Source organism: Eumetopias jubatus, unplaced genomic scaffold, assembly GCF_037043125.1.
Source record: "Eumetopias jubatus isolate StellerSeaLion01/CBP00866 unplaced genomic scaffold, mEumJub1_p1.0 scaffold_1, whole genome shotgun sequence".
Taxonomy (NCBI): domain Eukaryota; kingdom Metazoa; phylum Chordata; class Mammalia; order Carnivora; family Otariidae; genus Eumetopias; species Eumetopias jubatus.
This window is the reverse complement of record NW_028274807.1, coordinates 71,717,013-71,741,476: the sequence shown is the minus strand read 5'-3', so window position 1 is coordinate 71,741,476 and position 24,464 is coordinate 71,717,013. Positions and strand designations below refer to the sequence as shown.

Below are 24,464 nucleotides of genomic sequence, written 5' to 3'. Positions count from 1 at the left end.
AACTAATAGGCATTGATAGTCAAACATTTCATTGTAGCAGCAAATGATAGAATATGTGAGAGGAGGAAGAGTTCCTAATTTCATGACAATCTTTATTACGCTTTGTAAAGGTAAAGGGCTGTGTGTGTGTATGTGGAAAGGAGTAAGAAACAAAGATAGGAGGTTAAGACAGGTATATAAAGGGAATGTTGAGACTATACCAGACTTGTATTTATTTAAAAAACGGATCTGAAAGTCCGCCCATCAAGTGTACAAAAAACAGAGCAGATGTTAGTGCAAGTTTAACCTGATCATTTATTTGTGAAAAAAGCCAGTTTTGATGAGGAAAAATTCAATCCTGTCCTTGTAAACATAAAGACACTCAAGGGGACTTTTAAAGATAGTAGGCCAGAAAATGCAAGTTACTCTTATAATCTTTTCAATTGAACAGACAAATCAATTTGGAGACACATGTTAAAATACTTTTCAGACTATTTACCAGCTTATATAATCTCTTGTTCCAACTGGATTTTGATTAAAAAAAAAAAACCACTTTTTATAAGAGCTATCACACCTAGAAGTGAAGAAAATAAATTAGATCCCCCCAAAAGATATTATTTTAACCTCTAAAGCATAAAAAGCTATATAATATACAAATTAACCAGTGTTCTTACAAAAGTAATGCAGTTTTGGACTGATGACATTATGCTATATTTGTGGTGAAGTACTAGGCACAAGAATATATGTATCAATTAGGCATTTTCAGTCCAATTAGTCTTGAAAGTCATTTAATTCTTGGCAATATACAATAACTGGTATGCATTCTGGTACTTAAGTCATGAATTGTTGAGAACAAGAAGCAGTGTATTATAGTAACAGGGTCTGTGTCTGACAATTACAGTGTTGAACAAATCTTTTCTATGAACTCTGTGATTTGTTTTGCAGTTGGTCACTTGTAGTAGATCCTGCAAAGATAAAAGAAAAAAAAAGTCAATATAATTTATTGTGTATTGCCAACCTTGGAACTACCTGAGCTAAAGTTTCCTCTCACTGCTACGGATGATAAATATAAAAACCTAAAAAAACAAATAAGGATGTTTGATGTAGGCTTATTGGTCTGACATAAAAGAATCAGTATACCTCCTAAATATTCTAAAGAGCAGAACAAGAGTGTCTACTTGGTGATGGGACAAAAGGTTTCAGACTGAAATGTTTCTGTGAATAAATCAAAAGTAGCAGTTAAGAGAACTCAAATATCCAAAGTTATAAAAAGATCTCAAAACAAGAAAATATTTCCTTAGAGTCTAAACATGCTACTTTTGTTTTTATAAAAACAGCAATAAAATAGATGTAAATGGGCAGGAGGTTGGGGAGAGGAGGAGAATGATAATACTCATAAAATAATGGGCTACATAGAACCTGGAGATTTTACAAGCTGATAAGTTTTTTTTTTTCTTTAAGGGCTCAAAAAGAGTAGAGGACAAATAAGGAACGAACTTACTTCCCTAAGGCTTATTACATAGTCTTTTCTATCCTTGTGGACTTAATGATGATAAAATATACTCCTGTCATTGGAGGAAAATCTGGCACTGAACTAACACAAATTTTAATCATTTATTGAATTTAAAAGAAAAAATGTATTTATGTACTGAATGTGTGAAATCTAATATCTTACCAGCAATGACAGACAAAATGCCAGAGTTATTTTTCAAAAGCCATGGCTTAAAGAAAAAGACATCCGTGGCACCTGGGTGGCACAGCCAGTTAGGTGTCCAACTCTTGGTTTGGGCTCAGGTCATGATCTCAGGGTCATGAGATGGAGCCCCACATTGGGCTCCACCGTCAGAGCGGAGTCTGCTTAAGACTCTCTCCCCCTCTCCCTCTACCTCTCCCCACCCCCCTTAATAAACACATAAATCTTAAAAAAAAATCCTTTAAATCTTTGACACGGTGTTACTGATGCAAATTTCCAGCAAATGAAGGACATTCCTAGTGCTCTGCCAGAGTCACTAGAACTGATATTAAAAGTCTGAGCAAAAACTGATGAAAAGTTACAACCAAAAAAACATTCATTTTGAATACATCAAAATAAATCACAAAGATATGGGAAACAAAGACCGATTAGGGTATGTCACCTAAAAATGGATAATAAACTTTAAAAGAGGAAGAGAGAGACATATAACAATAATTACTTAAAATGAAGTTTGTTAAGTATAAGCTAAAAAACGATGGTGAATATAATAGAAGTAAAATGCTATATGAAACAAAATGAAAGTCTAAAGCATAATATGGAATAAAAATTATTGTAATTAGGACATTAAATGAGACACAGAGTCATCACGTTCTATCACAGAATCATTCATATTTCATATATGCTCATCAAAACAATAATATGTTACTTTCTTTTTTTTTTTTTAAAGATTTTATTTATTTATTCATGACAGAGAGAGAGAGAGAGAGAAAGAGAGAGGCAGAGGGAGAAGCAGGCTCAAGACAGAGAGAGAGAGAGAGAGAGAGAGAGAGAGAGAGAGAGAGGCAGAGGGAGAAGCAGGCTCCCAAGGAGCAGGGAGCCCGACGCGGAACTCGATCCCAAGACCCTGGGATCATGACCTGAGCCGAAGGCAGACGCTTAACCATCTGAGCCACCCAGGCGCCCTAATGAGTTACTTTCTTAAGGCTTAACCATCTGAGGCGCAACAAATAAAGTTACATCTCCAGTTTTCAAGTATAAAGCATCAGTTTTCAAGTACAAAGAGTAGGTAAATGGGCACAAAATCTGCATTAGCAGTATAGAAGATTCACCTTCATAAAATACCAGAATTTAATTAAAAAAATAAATAAAATCTATTGACTATGTTGGATCAAGAGTTGGCAGGTTGCAAGGGCTGACTGTCCCAAGACTTAAAAACAAATAAAAATCAGACAGGTATTTTGTCAATCCAGTAGTCAAAAGAATCAGTATTAGAAAGATATGACATACTCTATACTTGAAAGGATGTTAAAAACAAATCTTCTGTATTAAAAACATGCTTTTAAAAAGTTTAAAACTTAGATTGGTATGACAGATAAAATATAATATGAAACATCAAAAACAAAATACAGCCTAATGTGAAGACAAACATCCTTGCTTAAGCCAAGTAAACAAATGAAAAAATCCAGCCATATACATATGGTCTTAAATCAAAACACCTCTGGGCATAAAAACTTTATTTTGAAATTGGCCACAGGGGTTGAAATTTTAGAAAGTTTGGCATAATAAATTTAAGTGAATTTCAAAAAAATTTTCTGAGGTTTTTTAAACATGTAAAGCAAAATAAAGTATGTTATTTAGGCACAAAGAATCACAAGTGTCTCGGTGATAATTTCAGAAACATCTAACCTTGATTTGACTCTTCCATGTTCATGCTTTCGTCGGCTGCAGTCTCTAACATTTCTTCATCTTCCTCATCATCGTGTAGGTCTTTTGAAATTAATTGTCTAGCTAATTTAATATTCAGTCCTTCATTGTAGTGAAGCTTCCTTTTCATTTCAAACTGTCGCTTTTTTTCTACAAGATACAAAAAGTAGGTTTAGGAAGTCTTTAGCTCAAGGATTAGGAAAATACAGCCTGTGTCTGTTTGGTAAATAAACTATTATTGGGGGCTGCCCGCGTGGTTCAGTCGGTTAAGCGTCTGCCTTCAGCTCAGGTCATGATACCAGGGTCCTGGGATCCAGCCCCAAGTAGGGCTCCTGCTCAGTGCAGAGTCTGCTTCTCCCTCTCCCTCTGCCCCTCCTCCCTGCTCATGCTCTCTCTTCCTCTCTCAAATAAATAAAATCTTAAAAAAAACTTATTGGAACATGATCCGTGCTCCTTTGTTTCTATAATGCTAACAGCTACTTTTGAGCTCAATGGCAGAGTTGAATAGGTGCAATTGAGGCCATATGGCCCATAAAACCTAAAATATTTAATTTTTTTTACTGAAAAACCTAAATCTTGTCTTATACAGAAAAAGTTTGCACACCTCTGCTTTAGATGTTTCAAGTACATCTTAATGGGAAAACAGGAATAAAAACCATTACTAGGTAAATTTGTGAAGAAAATTTAAAGACATAAGAAAAATCTCCAAAAAGAGTTGAAATGAGGAAAAAAAACAAGCTATATAATACCATATATGTGTCAGGTAAAAAGGCTGCATGCATGTATATGCATACACACAGAAAATAAGACTCAACAATTAACCTTGTTAATTTTGGGACAAGGAACTGTGGGGTAATTTTAGTATTTTCAAGTCTTCCATTTTTATAATTAATTAAAAATTCCCTCAAAAATTCTTATTAGTAGGGTGCCTGAGTGGCTCAGGCAGTTGAGCGTCTGCCTTTGGCTCAGGTCATGATCCCAGGGTCCTGGGATCGAGCCCCTTGTGGGGCTCCCTGCTCAGCTGAGAGCCTGTTTCTCCCTCTAGCCCCTGGCTCGTGCTCTCTCTCAAATAAATAATAAAATCTTTAAAAAAGAATTATTAGCAAAAAAATAAATAAAAATTCTCATTATCCATGAAGAAACTGCAGTGATTTAAAACACTGCTAGTTAAAACATAACTTCATTCCCAGAGTAATTTTAAGAAAAAGCTGTTATAAGGGACAGTGAAGAAATCCTACACTGTTCTTTCATTTATAGTCTTCACCACAGAAACACAGGGTTAGCAGCAAATCAACTTAACTGATCATATTTTATTAACAGCATTTAAAGACTATTCTGTAGAAATAGTTCTAAGATTTTAAAATTTCTTAGACTGGTAAATAAAAAGGGGTGACATAAAATTGCCAACTGTTTATTTTGTCAAACAAGAGCATTAAAATTCATTTATCATAGTTTTATTATATTCATGTAAGTATTTTAATGCTAAAAAAGCATAGAGAAATCTCTGCATAAGGCTACTCAAAGACTTTCTCAGTCTCCTTTAATTCCCTCTAAGTTTTAATAATCATCTATACTTAACAGATGACTTACAGTTACTTATGTTTCAAAAGCAGGCATTTATTGTTCTTGTTAGTACTGATCAATCACTTTTCAGTCTCCATTTGGGTTGGGTAAAGCAAAGTTCTGAGCCCACCAACTCAGTATTCCATAAACATTTGTTTCAAACGACCAAGATCTTGCCAGGCATCTTTCTTCTTCTCTACTTATGAATTACTTTTGTGATTTATTTTACTCTTTGAGAATACCATATGGTAGAGGGAAGTAAAATTGAAAAAAAGAAGCCAATAAAAAGACCAAATCCTCAGGACTAAATCTGTAGTGATGCCTTTCAAGTATTCAAATGATGTAAAAACCAATATTAAAAAACCAAAAAAATGGTTTTACAAACTTCCAGTGACAAAATAAATTAAGTCATGGAGATGTAAAGTACAACAAAGGGAATATAATCAATAATACTGTAATAACACTATATTATACGGTGACAGATGGTGACTATACTTATGATGAACACTGACTAATGTACAAAATTGTTGAATCCATACACTGTACATCTGAAAACTAATGTAACATCAATTGTACTTCAATAATGAATTTTAAAAAATGGTTCTGATTGCCTCCAATACCAGATCTCTTTACTAAAAAGGTATCACTTTTTATCATTACAAAGTAACACATGTTCATGGTAGAAACTTAAAAAAAAAAAACTTGATTTCCTCACTCAGAAATTACCATTAATATTTTATGACTTTAGAATTTTTTCCAGAAATTTTTCTAAAAATAACTCCTATATTTTTATATATGCTATTTTTTCACTTACGATATAGTTACAATTACCATATGTCCCAGTTTGCCCAGGCAAGGTTCAGTTTATGCCTACCATCTGAGGAAGCATAATATGACCCTTTCTTTCACCCTAAAATGATCCAGAGTTTAGATAATTAGGTATATGAAGATATAGTAAAATTCTGCCATGTACATAGCAGATTTATATAATTTTTAAATGGTTATAAAGTATTGAGTTATCATTTCTTTATTCTTGGTCAAAGATTTCTAATCTCCCTCTACGTATTTTCAATGTTTTTATAGTGTAATACACATATGTTTTGTGCTTTGGTTCTATTACTTGATCGGTGTGAACTAGTGTCTTTTCAAACCGTGCATCAGGATTCTTTAGTGGGTCACAACCAGTATTTTTTAAAAAATGAAAACAAAAAAACAGAATAAACTGCAATGCATTACACATACTAAGGGTGAGTACTATTTTGTGAAGTTTTTCTTTTTGTAATTTATGCATACATGTATAACATGTAGGACTTAGTCAAAAATGTTTACAAAACATTGGAATAGACTCTGGGAAACTGAATTGCTAGACCAAAGGGTATCATTTTTTTTTAAAGCTTTTGGCTCATATATTGCCATACTGCCCTCCAGAAAAGCCAAGCCATTTTTCATGCCCACTGATAAGTACATGAGTAACTTATTCTCTACATTCACACCCAAAAAGAAACTCATTCTTTTTAATCTTTGTTGATCTGAAAGGAAAGAAAGGGACCATGATGCTGTGTGTTTATTTATGTGCTATGTATGTATGTAGGTATGTAGTCTCCGTGCTGAGTGTGGAGCCCAACACAGGGGTTGAACTCACAACCCTGAGATCAAGACCTGAGCCGAGATCAAGAGTTGGCTGCTAAACCAACGGAGCCACCCAGGCGTCCCCATGATGCTGTTTTAATTTGCAATTTTTTATTCCTAGGAGTTGACATTACAGTATTTCTCTCTTGTGAATATTTAGTCTAAGAAAATTATTTTTTTAATTCTAAGAGATGCTGAATTTGGTTTTGCTTGTTATAGATACATTCTAATTTTAGAATATTCAAAATGCTTTATGTAAGTTTAAAATATACAATATATTCATTTTGTAGAAAAATGCTAATACAAGTGGTCTCAATCTTCTTTGACTATTTATATTCATTTTACCTATAATCCTTGTATGGTAGAGTCCCATACTACAAAGAGTACAAGGACGTTAGGATCTTAGGCCTGGCTCTGACAATAATCAACTCTCCATGTGAACTTCACAAGTGAATTACTATTCTATAAAATAATGGAGAATACACCAATTATTTAAGTTATTACAAGTTATTATTTACTGAAAACTTACAATATCAGTGTCAGGTGCTTTAAATTCTTTATCTCATTTAATACTCACAATACCTCTAAATATTTTTATAGATGTCAATTTAAAGAAACTGAGGCTCAGAGAAATTACAAATTAGACATGTGACATACCTGGAGTACAAACTTTGATTTGTCTGATTCCACAACCAATATCTTAATTGTTATGCTACCAGTTACAAGATAACTTTTTCTAAGAATTTCTATCAATAAACAAGGACTTTCAAATATGTAATTTGTTTAAAAGCAATAAACACCTACAGGAGTCAGTACCTACTAGTAGGAACTGAACTTTTGAACTTGTAACCAAATTGTTCCCCCTGCTGGCTAATTCTGGAACTACAATTTGAGGGGGGGAGGAAAAAAAAAATCCCTTTATGAAAACTGACAATATAGACTAATAATAAATTCCTGTTCTCAACAGATGTTTTTAAGAGGATAATGAAGAAACCAGCTCCAGAAACAATTTATATTTGAAACCGTTTTCAAGGGTCTTTGGACTATATTTTTAGGTAATAAGTTAGGAAGTCACTGAGGATACAAGACCTATAATACAACTTGTGATTAGGCTATATGTAAAAATTTTTTTTCTCTTGTACAACAATTAGGCTCTGACCATCACAGTTTGTTGAATAAGCTATATTCTGAAGATGACAGACAGAAGTAGCAAATTATACCTGAGCAGCTACACATGACAAAGATTCTGACAATTAACTAGCAATATTCAGAATCTCAGCTCTAAAGTTTCTGAACTTCTTTACAGTACAGGTAACATCCACATTTCCAGGCTTCAAGTACACTACTCTTTTCTTTTTCTTTTTTGTGAGGGTGTGTTTGTGTTTTTCTTGAAATATTTTTCCTATACATAGGCTTCGTTTTTCCTTTAAAAAATAGCTAAACACGGTGTTATACACAAACAATGAATCATGGAACGCTACATCAAAAACTAATGATGTAATGTATGGTGATTAACATAATAAAATTAAAAAAATAGTTAAACACTATATAAATAATTTTAATTCTTGAAAAGACTGTACAGTCACATGGTTCAAAGAGTGTAAAAGGCAACAAGATGAAATATCTTCCTTTTCTTACCTCCACAGATAACCACTGTTACTTGTAAAAATAAACCATGAGTAGGTAGCAATGCCTTAACTGTGTATGTACTGTATGGGCTACAAGAGCCTCTTCCAACCCTGCTGAAAGGCTCTTTAATCTCCTTGCCTATGACATTACTGTTCTTTTTTTATTCAATGGGACCTAAGAAAGATCTTCACTCTACATCTGACCATCTTGGTTCATTTGGTAAGTTTCACCACGGTTTTAAAACAGAAAAAGCACAAGCAATTGGGAAATTAGCTCTTACTGCTATCCACTTTAAGATCATCCAAACACTCAATGACTCTAAAAGCATTAATAAATATTTACTGAGCATCTACTCTGTATCAGACAGTAAAAAAGAAAAAAGTACAAAGGAACTATAATTACTTAAAAGGTGGTAATATTTTCCCAAATTCTCGAAACCAAGGGAGGTGGTGTATGTGTGCAGGGGGGAGGGAAGCTGTTATCCCATAAACCCACATGAGCAGAATCTGAATTATAAAAATTTTGTTCCCTAACCTTCCACCATCCACTTCCCCAAAAGGAAAACTACTTGACAACCTTCAAATAATGGATTTATTTTAGCAAAAATTATTAGCACACTGCTGAAAGCAGTAAAGGAAATCAACTACCTTGTTCTTCAGGTGAGAGGTCACTATCCTCGTCTTCACTGCTTGCTTGTTCATGAACCCGATACTTTGGCTCTGAGCCTTCAGCAGCAGCTAATCTACACAACAATCATTTACAAAGAAATCAACACTGTGATATTCTTTTATTGGGTGTCTCATTCATTCAATTCTTGAGTCTCATAAAAACATTTAAAGATTATTAATATGCCAGCTATAACCTGATGAGGAAAATAAAAAGCAAGAAAGTGGGAATGAGTATAGAAACCAGTAAGCAATAAGAAAAGTGGAAGGTGATAGAAATCAAAGCAAAGAAATAGAGCTTTTTGTTTATGAACCCACTTATTTCTGCGTAATCTCTAGGTGTAGACCCAATGTGGGGCTCAAATTCACAACCAAGAGCTGCATGCTCTTCAGACTGAGCCAGCCAGATGTACCATCTTACTTTTATCTTTAAAACACAGGACATTAATTAAAACAACAACAACAAAAACACAAAAGCATAGGGGATTGACACAAGGAATCTGTGTCCTAGGCTCTAGTACTCTAATCTTTCTGCTACCTGCATACTTTGATTTTAATCTAGAAATAAGACTATAAAAGTTGCTATGAAAAATCCAAACAAACTTAGCTCATGCTCTTTATTTACACTTGTACAAGTATAGTAGAATGGCTTCAACTCTGAATAATTAAAAACAAGTGAAAATATGTAAGTGAAAATGCTTCAGTCATCAGTACTTACTTCTTAGCTAAGACATCTGGGGTCAGGGCTTCAGTGGCTTCTGAATCACTCAATGCATCTTCATCATCACCTACCATACTAGAATGACAAGCACATTATAATTAATACCTAAACTGTAATTTTTCAAGCAGAAAAACAAGGTAGAGAACCATAATTCTATTGATTTAGTTATATCAACATATTTATAGCTCTGTTGTCCTATTTGAAGCTTAATTTAATTTTATTTTTTAAGAGATTTTATTTATTTGACACAGAGAGAGGGGGAGAGAGGGAGAGAGAGAGTGCACACACAAGCAGGGGGAGTGGCAGGTAGAGGGAGAGGGAGAAGCAGGTTCCCTGCTGAGCACAGAGCCTGATGCAGGGCTTGATCCCAGGACTCTGGGATCATGACCTGAGCCAAAGGCAGATGCTAACCGACTGAACCACCCAGGTGCTCTGAGGCTTAATTTTAAATTGTTTCTATTCCATGCAAATATTTGAAAATACAGCACCGATCAAAAAAACCCTCCAAATGATTTTTAAAAACCACTACTGCAACCATGAAAATAAATATTAAGAACTCGAATCATTTGTAAAAAATTAAAAAACTTCAATTGTTCCATCCATGAGAGGGAACAAATATGTAGGAAAACAAAAACAAAACCACTGTCTGGTTTTAGAATATATATTTGTACATCAACCTGAAGACAGAAACAAATGATCCACGCAGACATAAGGCTAGGTAAAATACCATAATTAAGATCCTAAGACCTGGGGTGCCTGGGTGGTCATGGTCCCAGGGTCCTGGGATGGAGCCCCACATCGGGCTCCCTGCTCAGCAGGAAACCTGCTTCTCCCTCTCCCACTCCCCTTGCTTGTGTTCCTTCTCTTGCTGTGTCTCTCTCTGTCAAATAAATAAATAAAAATCTTTAAAAAAAAAAAAAGATCCTGGGGCGCCTGGGTGGCTCAGATGGTTAAGCGTCTGCCTTCGGCTCGGGTCATGATCCCAGGGTCCTGGGATCGAGTCCCACATCGGACTCCCTGCTCCTTGGGAGCCTGCTTCTCCCTCTGCTTCTCTCTCTCTCTCTCTCTCATGAATAAATAAAATCTTTAAAAAAAAAAAAAAAAGATCCTAAGACCTAATTCAGAGCATTTTAAAAGCTATTAGCTTTCCCAATCTATCCTCTAATAAAAAATTTTCTCCCCACTTAATTGCAAACATGGGCATATTTCATTCTCAAGCCACTGAAAGGTTTATAAAAGCAGAAGTCACCTATATATATATTAAAAAAAAAGTGATTTATATCTTTCCTGGTAGTTGAGGAGACAAGTTAAATAAGCGCTACAGTTTAGATGCTGCTGCTCTTTTTTCCATGGGAAGTTGAAATAAAGTTATTTACATTATTGGATATAATTAGAGTAGAATAAAATCTATCAATTTGTAGAACTTTTACAGACAACTCTATGTTATATTATAAAATTTACAGACAAATTATATGTGTGTGTTTGGTGTGTGTGTATAGTCATACATACGTATATATAAAAGCATTAATAACTTCTGTATACTAACAGTGTGAAATTCTTAGATAGTATAACATGATCTTTCTATAAAAAGCATCCTCTTTTATTAAACAAAACTCTTAAAAAAAAAAAAGGGCCATGAAAGAAACTGTTAAAACTGAGCACTAAATCGATAAAAGCTAAGCACATATATCTGTACATACATATAGCCTCAATTACTTAGGAACCAAATGACTTCGGCAACTCCCAGAGGGAGGATATGGGTAAGGTAAAGCGGGAAAAAAAAGCAGTACTAAATAAATACCATTCAGATTTATTATATTTTAAATATAAACAGTCTAAAAATAATGCCTACAACTTTTTGAGTCATGTTCAATTTTAATTCTTTTAGGATAGATATTTCCAACCAACACAGATAAGGAAAGGATGTCTATCTACTACCATTACTGAAAAGGAAGAAAGCCCTGACTGTGGCTTCCGGCACAATAAAAGCTTTAAGATATAAAGTATATTCTTGTAATTAGAAGAAAAATGAGGGTATAAACTTTTCATAAATGATATGTCCATTTCTTCCCTCAAGCTTTATTAGTATTGAGTTTCAGCACCTGTACTTATTTTCATTATTTCTACCTTTGTCAAAATCTTCCTGTTTATTCTTGTTTTTACTGTTTTTGCTATCAACAAGTTATAAGTTATCTCAACTTACTTTCTAAAGTTTTCATCACTGATTCAAAATACAGACTTTCTTAACTCTATTTTAACAGTAACTCCTGGATTTATGTTACCTTCCTTCATAGACAAAGTACTTCATTCCTGGAAGTCTTCTTCATTACAAATTAGGGCATGGTCTGAATTAGGTATTTCTACTACTTAGAATCTCTATCTTCTCATAATGCTTACTGGTACATTATTTTTGTCTTCATACTAATTATTGCCACACACTATAAAAAATTCTGGAAGACTCAAAACTGCCAATAATCACAATGTAATTATCTGAAGTGTAAGTTTAAAAATAAGGACATGGAACAATAGTAATGACCACTTGTCTTTGAATGGGTTAAAAAAAAAGCTGTGACGTTATCCTTTTCTGCGGGGATTGAGTAAGCCCCTGATTTCTACTTAGAAAGCAAACAAGTCCAACCCTCATCTTCCTTTTTATAAATAGATGATCTTAAGGAAGGCAAAAGTCACTAATCTGTGTGTATCATCAGTGGCTAGGGACCACTGAGTTACGGAAAACAAACATTTACTACTACAATTATAATGTACAAAACGGATTCCCAATTTTTTCTTACGGGGGGGGGTGGGGAGGGGCAGAGTGAGAGGGAGAGAGAATCTTAAGCAGGTTCCATGCCCAGTGCAGAGCCTGATCTCACAACCCCGAGATCATGACCTGAGGCTAAATCAAGAGTCGGACGCTTAACCGACTGAGCCACCCAGATGCTCCTAGATCCCCAAGTTTTAAAGTTACATATTACTGGGACGCCCGGGTGGCTCAGTGGGTTAAGCATCTGCCTTTGGCTCAGGTCATGATCCCAGGATTCTGGGATCAAGTCCCACATTGGGCTCCCTGCTCAGCGGGGAGCCTGCTTCTCCCTCTGCCTGCCGCTCCCCCCTGCTTGTGCACGCACTAGCTCCCTCTCCCTCTCTCTCATAAATAAATAAAATCTTTAAAAAAAAATAAAGTTACATATTACTTATACTATTATACACAAATATGCAGTTGGGTTATTGATTCGTGCTCCAGTAACAAATATAAAATCAAACAGAAACTTAAATCAGCTGTTATTCAGAAGCTCATATGGAATGCAAAATGGAAGTAAAAAAAGGAATGAATCTACAAAACATTACCTATGGTAAGGAGTGCTAGGTTCATCTATTTTCATTAAACCATAGTCTTTGTCTGCTGGATGATATGTCGCCAGGATGTTCATTTCATCCCACTTCTGGGATTTTTTACTAAAATTAAAAAGAAAAAAAATTTCGTCAGTGAAGTAAAAGATAAAAAGGGTGCACATCTAAAATTGACAAACATCCAAATCCCACATTTCAACTTCTATTTGACTGCTACCTTCTATTTTTACATATACTTTCTTGGAATAGAAACTGACATAGGGTAAAGGCCATAAGTAATTACAATAAAATAAATATTTTACAGAATACTTAGTGCCCACATATTAAAAACACACTATTCAGAATCTTCACCAGATATTCAAGACACTATTATATTATGACATGCTTAGGCTTCATCTGGCCTATAGAAGATTCCCCCGTGCCCTCCTGCATTTATGAGTTCTGCGGGTGATCGCCTACTGCGGACCTCAGGTTGGAGAGGGGCTAGTGCCCCAATGCAGCCTGGAGACCTCCAGGCTGGAGGGCAAGCAGGGAGGTAAGTGGGAGCTGGGGTGGAAAGCGACTGAGGGGGCCTCCCCACCCCTGCCCAGCCCAGCGTTGCCCCACTTGGGGCTGTGAGGCCGGACAAGGAGAAGCTGGAGCAAAACCCTGAGTAATCCCAGGACATCAAAGCTCTGCAGAAAGACCTGGAATAATCTGCCAAGCTCCTAAAGCAGAGGAGGACCACCCTGGGATACACTCAGGCTAATGTGGGGCTCACCCTGGGGGTTTCTCTTTGGGAAGGTGTTTAGCCAAACCACTATCTGCCATTGTGAGGCTCTGCAGCTCAGTTTCAAGAACATGTGTAAGCTGCAGAAGTGGGTGGGAGAAGCTGACAACAACAATCTACAGGAGATATGCAAAGCAGAGGCCCTTGTGCAGGCCCAAAAGAGAAAGTGAACAACAAATACCAAACAAGGATTGAGAACCAAGAACCGAGTGAGAGGCAACCTGGAAAACATGCGATGTGCCTGCAGTGCCAGAAACCCACCCTGCAGCCGATCCGCCACACTGCCCAGCAGCTTGGGCTTGAGAAGGATGTGGCCCGAGCATGGTTCTGCCATTGCTGGCAGAAGGACAAATGATGAAGCAGTGAACTATTAGCGAGGAGAAGATTCTGAGGCTGCTGGGTCCCCTTTCTCAGGGCACGAGTATCCTTTCTTCTGGCACCAGGACCCCATTTTGATACCCCAGGCTACGGGGGCCCTCACTTCACTACGCTATACTCCTCAGTCCCTCTCTCTGAGGGTGAAGCCTTCCCCCTCTGTGTCAGTCACCACTCTGCGCTCTCCCCCCCATTCAAACTGAGACGCCAACCGTTCCCAGGAATGGGGGCCAGAGGAAGGGGGAGAGCTAGGCAAAGAGAACCCGGGGTCTATACCAGGATTTTGGGATTAAGTTCTTCATTAAGAAAGGATTTAGGAATGCAAAGGGTGTGGGGGCAGGGAATTTGGGGGGAACTGGTTGGAGGGAAGGTAAAGTTCAAGGATGCTCTTGTTTTTAATCCCCACATCACTCATCACTTTCTTAAATAAAGAAGCCTGGGACACACAAAAAACTAAATTAAAATTTAAAAAAAAAACCAATGAATACCTCCTTGGCCTAATTTTTCAGAGATATCCAAAACAATCAAAAGAATTAGAACATAAAACTACAGGGAATACCTCACTAAACATAAATAGCATTAATAAAGACTTAGGTTGCAAACAAAATTACAGTTCAGCCTTTTTTTTTTTAAATCTGGAAAAATAAGAGTTTGCTAAGAAATGGTATATTCAGGGTACTTGAGATAAATCTTAAAAAAATAAAAGTAAGTGTTGTATGAACATCCATAGTAATATCCATTCAACAAAATATTTACACAACTTTTAAGGTGCTAAATAATTAATGACTTAATTACAGACTCTTTGGATCTACTCATTATTGCCACCCAACAATATTTTGTTACATATACAATTTGTGCCTTCGTTATATACTTGAAAATAAAACTGTAAAAATCAATGTAGATTTTACACAGATTCAAATCTTTTCTGCACTTGCACACATTGGTGAGGTTTTACTGTAGATATTTTTAATTTTCCTAAACCTACCAACACCCAGATTCTGAAATGTTCTTGAAAAATGACATTCTTAAACTTTAATATCATATTCCCTTCTCCATGCCCTGAGTCACCTTTAAATCATATGTGCCTGCTCATGGCAGGGGAGCCTGACTTTTATGTTCTCTTGTTTTCTTCTCCAAAGCACCCTATTTCAAACTAAGCACTTTTTTCTTCTTCATATTTTAGTAGTAAAATCTGTATAAAATTCACCATTTTAAACATTTTTAAGTGTACAGTTCTGCAGCATTAAGTACATTCGCATTGTTGTGCAACCACCACCACCATCCATCTTCAGAACTTTCTCATCTTCCCCAACTGAAACTCCACCCACTGAACACTAACTCCCCATCCTCCCCTCTCCCAGCCCAGGCAACCACCATTCCATTTTGTCTCTGAATTTAACTACTTCGGGTACCTCATATAAATAGACTCATACAGTATTTGTTCTTTTGTGACTGGCTTATTTCACTTAATGACTTCAAGGTTAATCTATGTGGTCGCATATATCAAAATTGTCTTCCTTTTTAAAGCTGATTAATGCTCCACTACAGACTAAGTACTTGGACTACAACTTCAAGTTGCTTATCCTTTGTTTTATCAAGAGACAAAGGTTGGTCCAGACATACTCCACAAGGGACTAAAACAACTCCCATTTTCCCCCCAAAAGCAGTCAGAAGTTACCTAATGTCTCCTCACCATGAAACAGTCAAAATCTTAAAAGCTTGTTAAGAAGCTAAAAATTAAGACATATTGGTCATTAACTGAAGCACAGAAACAAGATTTCTTCTTTAAAGAGTTGCTTTTTTTAATCCAGCATGGAATGTACCTGAACTTTCAACTAACCAAATTTAAATCTCACTAGTATTAAAAACACTTGAGTGAACAAAACTAGAAAAATGGACACTGATTTTTTTTTACATGTCTAGCTGCTGAGTAATACATAATTGGTCTTGTGGCAGAATACAAACAAACAAACAAAACACACACACAAAAATCCCAGCATGTAAGGTTCAAGTTCCAGTTACCCCTTCACTAGTCCTGTGACTACAGGCAAGTCCAACAAACACCCTCTTTTGGGCTATATTTACTCTACATGGAAATTATAATAAAATGGGAGTTTTAGTAACAGTCCTTTTTACAATACAGGGTTGAGAGAATCAACTGAAATAGTGTCTGTGAAAACAAATTATAAAAGCACCACACAAACATATAAGGAGTTTTTATGATTTTAAAGTCCACAGTTTGGGGTTAAAAATCCTGAAACCATATCTCACTTAGAACTGTAGAGAATGGGTTGAGAAAGGTTATTCTGAAGAAATGTTTAAAACTGCTTTTGAACTGAGTGCCTTCCACCTTGCCCTGCAAGACTCAACATTTATATGATTTTGAAAAATTTCTATCTGCCACAGAACGAATTTTTCTAAAAAGCAACTACTTTTGTATTCAACTAAGTCTATAGTTTCAGACATTTTGTTATATAGTTCTTATCTATAAATTACTGTGAATTTAGAAAGCAAATGACTAGGTTTACTCATGCTATATAAGGAAACTCATAGTGGAGAGATATATTTCTAAAGATTTTAGACAGCAGACATGATCAAGCAGCTCTGATTAGAAGAACCGTGAAAGAAATGTACACAAGCTTTAAGAGAATTAGACAAAGTTTGTGAAGAAAGCAATCCAATTAATAAGCAAAGGGAGACTCAGGATACCATAATTAGATATTCCCTCCTGAGAGAACAAATGCCTCTGAAACGACAGCTGAGGTTAAGTGCCAGGCAGAAACAAAATCACAAGTAAAAGTTTCATAAAACCTGCATTAACAGACAGTCCTATTAAGATTTCCTATTAAAGATACTGTATAAGAAAGCTAGCACACCTCTATATAATATAAAGTTCAAAAGCTGACAAAACTAAAGTGTGTAGGGATGTATACTTATTACTTATGTGATTTCCACAGAAGTCAGGAAGGTGGTTATGTTGGGAGATGGGAGGAAAGAGCGTGATTGGAAAGGGCATTCCTGAGGTGATGGAAACAGTCTTTTTCTTGACCAGAATGGTGGTTACAGGGGTGTTTTATAAGACATATATAATTTTATAATATAAATATATTAATTTGTAATTTTATAATTTCTCTAACTTTAAAATTAATTTAACACACCTTTCCATATTTGTATTACATTACAACAAAATACTTTAAAATAAACACATATTAATGACCTTGTTAGGTACTTCCTAACTTCAAAGTAAAACAAGTTATTTCCTAAATGATGTTAACAATATTGAATTAAAAATGATAACTTATCATCATTACTGCTTAGGATAGAAAAATGATAGGCCGTTAGGAGTTTGAAAGGTTTCTCTAATGGGTGGAAACCCAAACACACCCTATATATCTATTTTGCGAGATAACAGGAACAAAAAGAACTGTAGGATGCAAGCAGAAATAACGTTTTCTTAAAATTAAGGATAAAATTTAATAATAATCCCAGTACCCTAGCCAACTAGCAATTGTGATTTCTGCAAATTCCATTATATAAAATAATATATATTATATAAAAATATGTAAGCTTTCAGTATATACAAGAAAATATAAACTGTATACATACATATAACAGTAGATACAGTATTTAAAAATACATATACTGATATGGAAGCATTAGTATATATATTTTACTTATAAAAGAGTAGATACAATATATAAAATACATCTACTGATATGGAAGCTATTAGTGTATATATTTTATTATAATAAGCCACTTGTATTTTCTAGTCTTTAGTTTTTAAGTAAACGCATAATACTCAGTAATAAACTATTCACCCAGTGTTAGGTATTTATATTGAATCCAAGTTTTTCCTATTTAGAATAAAGCAGAAATGAACACATTTGTGCATATTCTGCTTAATGATATGTTTAGGATAACATGCTAGGATAGGCATATCTGGGTTAAAATTCATCAGGAGCTTTAGAGTTCACTCCATGTTGCCATATAGCTTCAAAAGAGAGAACAATATGTAATGTCCCCAGTAATTACCAAAACTTTGTCAAGACTGGTTATTTGTGTATGTGTTATCTCCTCCTGAGCAGTACAAATCATTATGTAAAAGCTATTTTATGTTTCTTTGCTCATTACCTTATAAATATGAAAAAATACTTTGTTATTTTACTTTCCTTTTATGAATTATGTTTATATCCTTTGCCTTTCTATTGGAAACCTCATAAATTTAAGTTCTTTACACTGAAATATGAGCAAGTTCTTGTACATCTGTATATACAGACTTACAATGATGTAGAAAAACATAAAGAACTCAAAGGTAGAGATTTAAACCATGTTATGTATATATAAACCAAAGATACATATAAGGTATAAACCACATTATATATAACCACATTATATGTAACCCAAATTCTTCCTGGTTTGTCTTTTAGTTTATTTTCCACTATTAAAATAACTAAAGTTTTATGTATTCAAAGCTTTACTCGACTTCCTCAACACAATACTAAGAGCAAAAGAAATTCTTAGAATTATTCAGTTCCAAAGAGAACATCTTGCAAAAACATCAATTTAAATTAGGGCATAAAACAACAGGTTACAAAGCATGCCAGGAATTCTTATGTGGAAAGTAGTGAAGTAGAAGGAACTGTCAGCAGAGGACACTAAATATGGAAATTAGCATCTCTAAAGTTTTGGCAGAATTAACATTAGTTATAGAGTAACAAAATCCAAAAAGGAAAAGTGAGTTTGATTCCAAGCTGCTTGTGTGACCTTCTGTAGTTCATTATCTCTACCTAGAAAAAATATGGGCACCACCACTTAATCGCAGATCTGCTGGGAGGATGAAAGTACCTGCTGGTTTCATTTCCCCCCTCCCTCTTGGAAGACTGGTTTTCCTACAGCCTAAATCTGGTCGGGAAAAAGTCACCCCTTCTCACTTTCACTTTGATAGCTCATATGATACCGCCTCAAAGACCTACCCCTACACTTCTTGTTGCTAGTGATTTGCTCATTTGGTAGGTTTTAGCCACACTTGGAGTAGGAAGCAGGATTTTGCTTCAAGGTGTTAAACTTTAATTGCACACTTCAAGAAAAGGTTCCTTCTTTAAATAAAGATTCAACTTACATAGGTTGACAAAGTACAAGACTATGAAGCTTGAAACAATTACTGAACAATTAGTTAAAGTAAGAGTTGACAATAAAAGCAATCAGTAATCAAAAAGTCACTTTCGGAAAACTACAGTACAGTGAGGCTTTATAGACCATATCCCCTTACAGGCAGACAAAGATGAAGCTGAAGCATGTTTATATAAAATTATATTAAAGGAAATTAATTCAGGTGCAATGCTTTTAAGCAGAATTTGCCTACATTACCTAAGAGTACTATTGAATTTGAATGGAACATAGTGACTTCAAAGCATACTGTATAAAACAATCTACTGAGATGTGGGAAAAATTAATTCCTATAGTTATTTCTGCTTGAATAAGACTAATATTTGAGGGTGAGATACTGAGCTAAACTTACTTTTCATTTATTAACTAATTTATTTTTTTTTAAAGCAGGAGCGGAGGGGCAGAGGGAGAGGGACAAGACTCCCCACTGGATCATGACCTGAGCCCAACGCAGACACTTAACCGACTGAGCCACCCAGGTGCCCCTTATTAACTCATTTAATATAATTAAACTACACATGAATATAATGAATAAGTCACAGGAAGTCACAGAGGTAATAAGTAGTAGACAGGATCCAAACCCAGACAATCTAGTCCCAGATTAATCACTAACCTATAACACTTCTCATAAGTTTTAGTAACATTTAATTTCTTATTTTCACCAATTAAAAATGCACTTTCTCACTTTAATCTCTCTGAAAACAGTGTATCTTAAAATGGATGGCATCTTATAATTGACAGTATTTTCTTCTTTCTTGGTGGTACATAAAATCACAGTACATCTTAGAATCAATGGTTTCTTGTTTTTGATGAAATGCAAATAGCTACTCGCTAGATCTGTTATGTTAGACCTTTACAAGTTGTACACTATATTCAAGGTAATCCTGATAGAATGGGAATTCCAAAATCATAGGAGATGACAGTGATGTTCTAACTAGTTGAATAGTGTGATACCATATGCTGATTAATCTATGCCTGATTATGTGGATTTACAGATTCTATCCAGTTGTAATTGAACTAACCCTCAAAAAATGGTATCAGACAAATGGTAACTGAAGAAACCATTCATTGAAGAAAACAGTACAAATGCAAAGCATAAAGAGAATAAGAAAATAACAGGACTGAGACAAAAAAAGTTTGACAAGAACTGCGTAAAAAAATTCTAAGACTATTTGAAATACGGCATTATATGAATCTCACTTTTAAGTGTATACTGAGCCTTGAAATATTATCTAATAATAGTAATATATGAGATCAATTATAAACAAACATATCTGAAGCATATTTGAATTTTTTCCTACTAAAAAGATACACAATTAAGAGTTTAGAGACACATGAAATAAGACAACTCAACTTCTGGCCTTAAAAGAAAAAAAAAATCCCGTAGTAACATCTCTTCATGTTAAATAAAATGTTATGTTAAACAATATCCTCACAACTAATGAGGGGGTGAAGTGGTGTGTGCAGAGAAAGGAAACTACCACTGCATTTTACTTGATAAAGTCACCAATAAAAGATAGTTATTTGTGGATTCTGTATTTGCAAATTTACCTACTTGATAAAATTTATTTGTAACTCCAAAGTCTTACATGAGGGAGGCGCTTTCTCCGTCTCTCACAGACATGTCACAGAACAGGGACAATTCTGATTGCTTCATGCACAACTTCCCAGCTGTTAAACAAGGTGATTGATACTTTACCTTGTTTCAGCTCTCAAACTGTAAATAAGTGTCTCTTTTGCGTCCATTTAGTAACACGTTTTTTACTTTTTTGTGTTTTTGTTGAATCCATTGTTTTAAATGGCTCCCAAGTGTAGTGCTAAAGTGCTGTCTAGTGTTCTAAGCACAAGAGGGAGGAATCTAGGGGCGCCTGGGTGGCTCAGTCGTTGAGCGTCTGCCTTTGGCTCAGGTCATGATCTCAGGGTCCTGGGATCCAGCCCTGCATCGGGCTCCCTGCTCTGCGGGAAGCCTGCTTCTCCCTCTCCCACTCCCCCTGCTTGTGTTCCCTCTCTTGCTGTGTCTCTTGCTGTCAAATAAATAAATGAATAGTTAAAAAAAAAAAAAAGAGGGAGGAATCTTGTAGGAATCTAACTCTGCTATTTCTCTTGGAGCAATGGTTCAGTATTCACTAATTCAGAGTTTGTGGTGATTATATAGAACAGGACTGCTGAGAACAACAAGAATTGACTTAGATCCTGGGTCATTTTCACAATATGAGATTCTTTTGCCTTATACTCTGTTCCAACATTTAAAGTTAAACCATTACACTACACTTACTAGTTTGTGAATTTTAAGTGTATTAATAAAGTGTATTAAATAAAATAATTATTTTCAGTCCTTTCTATAGCAAAAGGGGAATATTGGTTGTAATTAAATGAAATTAAACATTACAAAGAGAGTTCAACTATACCTTTATTGTTTCTGTTCAGAGGCTCTCATAAAATTGCTAATGTTTGCATAAGCTGTGACATAAATAATGTGTATTATATTACCAACAGAATTTTCTTTGCTTTACAGACCTATAACACTGATAATGAAAAAGCCCATCCCCTTTTACTACTTGTTTACTACAAACATCATGAACCTCAATGAATTAGAGCTTGGTAGTTCCCTTTGAAGACTTATGAGCTGTCCAACCGTCTAAGACAAGCCAACCAAAATCATCCACCTTGGAACCTTGTAAAAGGCCCCTTTTAAGTGAATCTGTCCTGCTAGCAGCCTAGGATAGTGGCTTTCAAAGGCAGAAATACCTGAAAGTAAACCCCAGCCAATTACAGAAAGAGGCTAAGCCACTGAGTAAGACCACAGGAAATTATGGCAGATCCAAGTTGAGAATAAACAGAAGATAAGGAAGCAGAGAAAGATAGGGGAAAACAATAAGCCACTTGGTAGCCAAACAAAAAGAAGCTCACACTGGGCGCCTGGGTGGCTTAGTTGGTTAAGCGACTGCCTTCGGCTCAGGTCATGATCCTGGAGTCTCGGGATCGAGTCCCGCATCGGGCTCCCTGCTAGGTGAGGAGCCTGCTTCTCCCTCTGACCCTCTTCCCCTCTCATGTGCTCTCTCTCCCATTCTCGCTCTCTCAAATAAATAAATCTTAAAAAAAAAAAAAAAAGCAGCTCACACTAAGAGTAACTAAATAACATAAATGCCAGTGAGAACCATACTCTTGCTGTTGAATACCCTGAAACTGTAGAAGAGCTTTCTACAGTTTGTTTGGTTAATTATCTTAGTCTTCCTGCTATAGCTATGTTTCAGTGAGATTGTTTTCTTAATTCAGTAACCTACAGCCCTCATTCCCCACCAATTCCCATTTGAAGCAACTTACCCAAAATAGAGGTTGGAAAATTTCCGGTTAGAGAATGTAAGTCAAGCATCCAAAAGAGAGTGGGAGCATAGGAACTGTGAGACAAATTAAGGTCCTTTTCAATCCCAAAAGGCCATGAGTCTAAGCTGTCATCCTACTTAATGTTTTCTTCAAAGTAACACAAATTTCTATAAATTTATCACCACCAAGTAGTAGTTCCTTTTATAGTCCTAAATTGATACTTAAACAGGTGTGCTCTAGTTGTAATATTCTAAGTTTTTACAAATGCCCTCATTTTAGCTTTACGACTTTACAGATTTCAATGATAACTTCTCTTAAGCCTTATTTCTAGAATATAGAGTCTTTATATTTTTAGCATCTTGTAACACCCAAGACCCCTAGTACTTCTAATCCAATAGTATATTTTACACTATATGTATGGTACTATTTTCTTTTCATTGAGCATTGCACCTTGGATATCTTCCTCTGTACATAAACATCTTTCTTGCTCTTTTTAAAAGGGTGGTATGTTGTTTCATTATACAAATGTACCATAATTAATATTTCACTAGTCCTTATTAATAGACCTTGGGTTGTTTCCAATTATTTACTATTACACACGATGTTATTGGGCAACATCTTTTTACATGTGTACCTGTGAGTAGGTATGACTAAGTACATATCACTGGATCATTTTAAGCTGCTACTTTCTGAACTGTTCTGAGCTTAGTTATGTCTTTCAAGAGGAACAAAGACTAGAAAGCACTCCAAATTCTTGTTGCAGATGCAAAAATAATTAGCAATAGATTTCCATTAAATATAGACCAAAGACCTGGAAAATTTTGGTTTCTCTTAGTGTAGAGATAATGACAAACCAGGATCTAAGAGAGTTGAGTGTGGCATGATGCTTCTGATAATGTTCACCTAAAAAGGAATGACTGTGGAAGCTCGATTAGAAAAATGGGAAAAAGGGTCTCTTTTATGGAGCGGTCTCGTATTGGCTTGAGACTGGATCTTAAAGGGTTCCCAAGCCAAGAAAAGATTTTTATTATTGAAGAATCTTAGATACCTCAGATATGAGGTTAAGAAATAATAAAAGCTTAACAGGTGAATCTTTGAAACTTCTGATTCTTAATGTTTCCAATTTCCCAAAGTTCAAAGATCAGATGTTTGTTTTAAAAAATGACATATGCGTGTATAGTTTTAAAAGGACTAAAACGATTAACGTCATAGCTCCTGCCTTCTTTAAAACCACTCTACCCGGCAGCCTGGCTGGAGGAGAGACCCGAGCGCCGCTGGAGCCGCATCCACGCAGCTGCCCCGGCCGCCGGTCAGCGCTCGGGGTCGGGGCTGGGTCCGGGGCCAATAACGGCGGGGGAGGGGTGAGGGGGGAGGGGGGAGGGGGGAGGGGGGAGGCGAGGCCGCCCGAGAAGGAAGGAAGAGCTTCCTGGGCCCACCCGCGGCCGTCGCTCCCGGCTCTCACCTCAGCTCTTCGTCGACACTCCTGCCGGGCTGCTCGGCCGAGGCCACCACAGAGGAAGTCGCAGAACTCTTGTTCTTCAGGATCCCCTTGATGGGCCGATGCGAGGCCGTCGAGGCCGCCATTGCCCGCCGCTCCGGCGGTCGGCTCAGCGTCGCTGCTTGGCGCTGGGTCCAGGAAGGAAAGGGCTGGGCGCGAGCACAGACTCGCCAGGCAGCCGCTGAGCCCGCCTGGGGCTAAAGCGGCCGCACCTGCTGTCGCGGAGACAGCTACCGGAGTCGTTGTCACGACACAACGACCCCGACGCCACGGCCGACGCCGCGCGGCTGGCGGCTCTTCACGCGCCCTCCGCCACCAACACTTAACCGCGGCCCGGGGACAGAAGCCGGCCTAGTGCCCCAGCGCGGGAGCGACGCCGACGCCGAAGCCAAGCGGAC

The 24,464-nt window shown here is 36.3% G+C and overlaps 1 protein-coding gene and 1 pseudogene across 1 annotated transcript; one reads left to right on the top strand and one right to left on the bottom strand.

Annotated features, from left to right (window-relative positions):
- Nucleotides 1-274: 274 nt before the first annotated feature.
- Nucleotides 275-24,464, bottom strand: PPP1R2 (protein phosphatase 1 regulatory inhibitor subunit 2). Its single transcript, XM_028101138.2, has 6 exons — nucleotides 24,031-24,464; nucleotides 12,932-13,039; nucleotides 9,581-9,658; nucleotides 8,845-8,939; nucleotides 3,359-3,526; nucleotides 275-944 (listed from the first exon to the last, which is right to left on the bottom strand). Exons 1-6 carry the CDS (start codon nucleotides 24,150-24,152, stop codon nucleotides 898-900), a joined length of 618 nt encoding a protein of 205 aa, XP_027956939.1. The 5' UTR covers nucleotides 24,153-24,464; the 3' UTR covers nucleotides 275-897.
- On the top strand, nucleotides 13,760-14,281 carry LOC148165020 (POU domain, class 5, transcription factor 1 pseudogene; annotated as a pseudogene).

What these genes read in the sequence shown, in the direction of transcription:
- PPP1R2 (XM_028101138.2), bottom strand. Translation starts at nt 24,152, where the DNA reads ATGGCGGCCTCGACGGCCTCGCATCGGCCCATCAAGGGGATCCTGAAG. An exon ending in CCAGATGTCTTAGCTAAGAA is followed by an intron (nt 8,940 to 9,580) that starts GTAAGTACTGAT and finishes ATTGTTGTGTAG; the next exon opens with ATTAGCTGCTGCTGAAGGCT. An exon ending in CCTCTCACCTGAAGAACAAG is followed by an intron (nt 3,527 to 8,844) that starts GTAGTTGATTTC and finishes TGTATCTTGTAG; the next exon opens with AAAAAAAGCGACAGTTTGAA.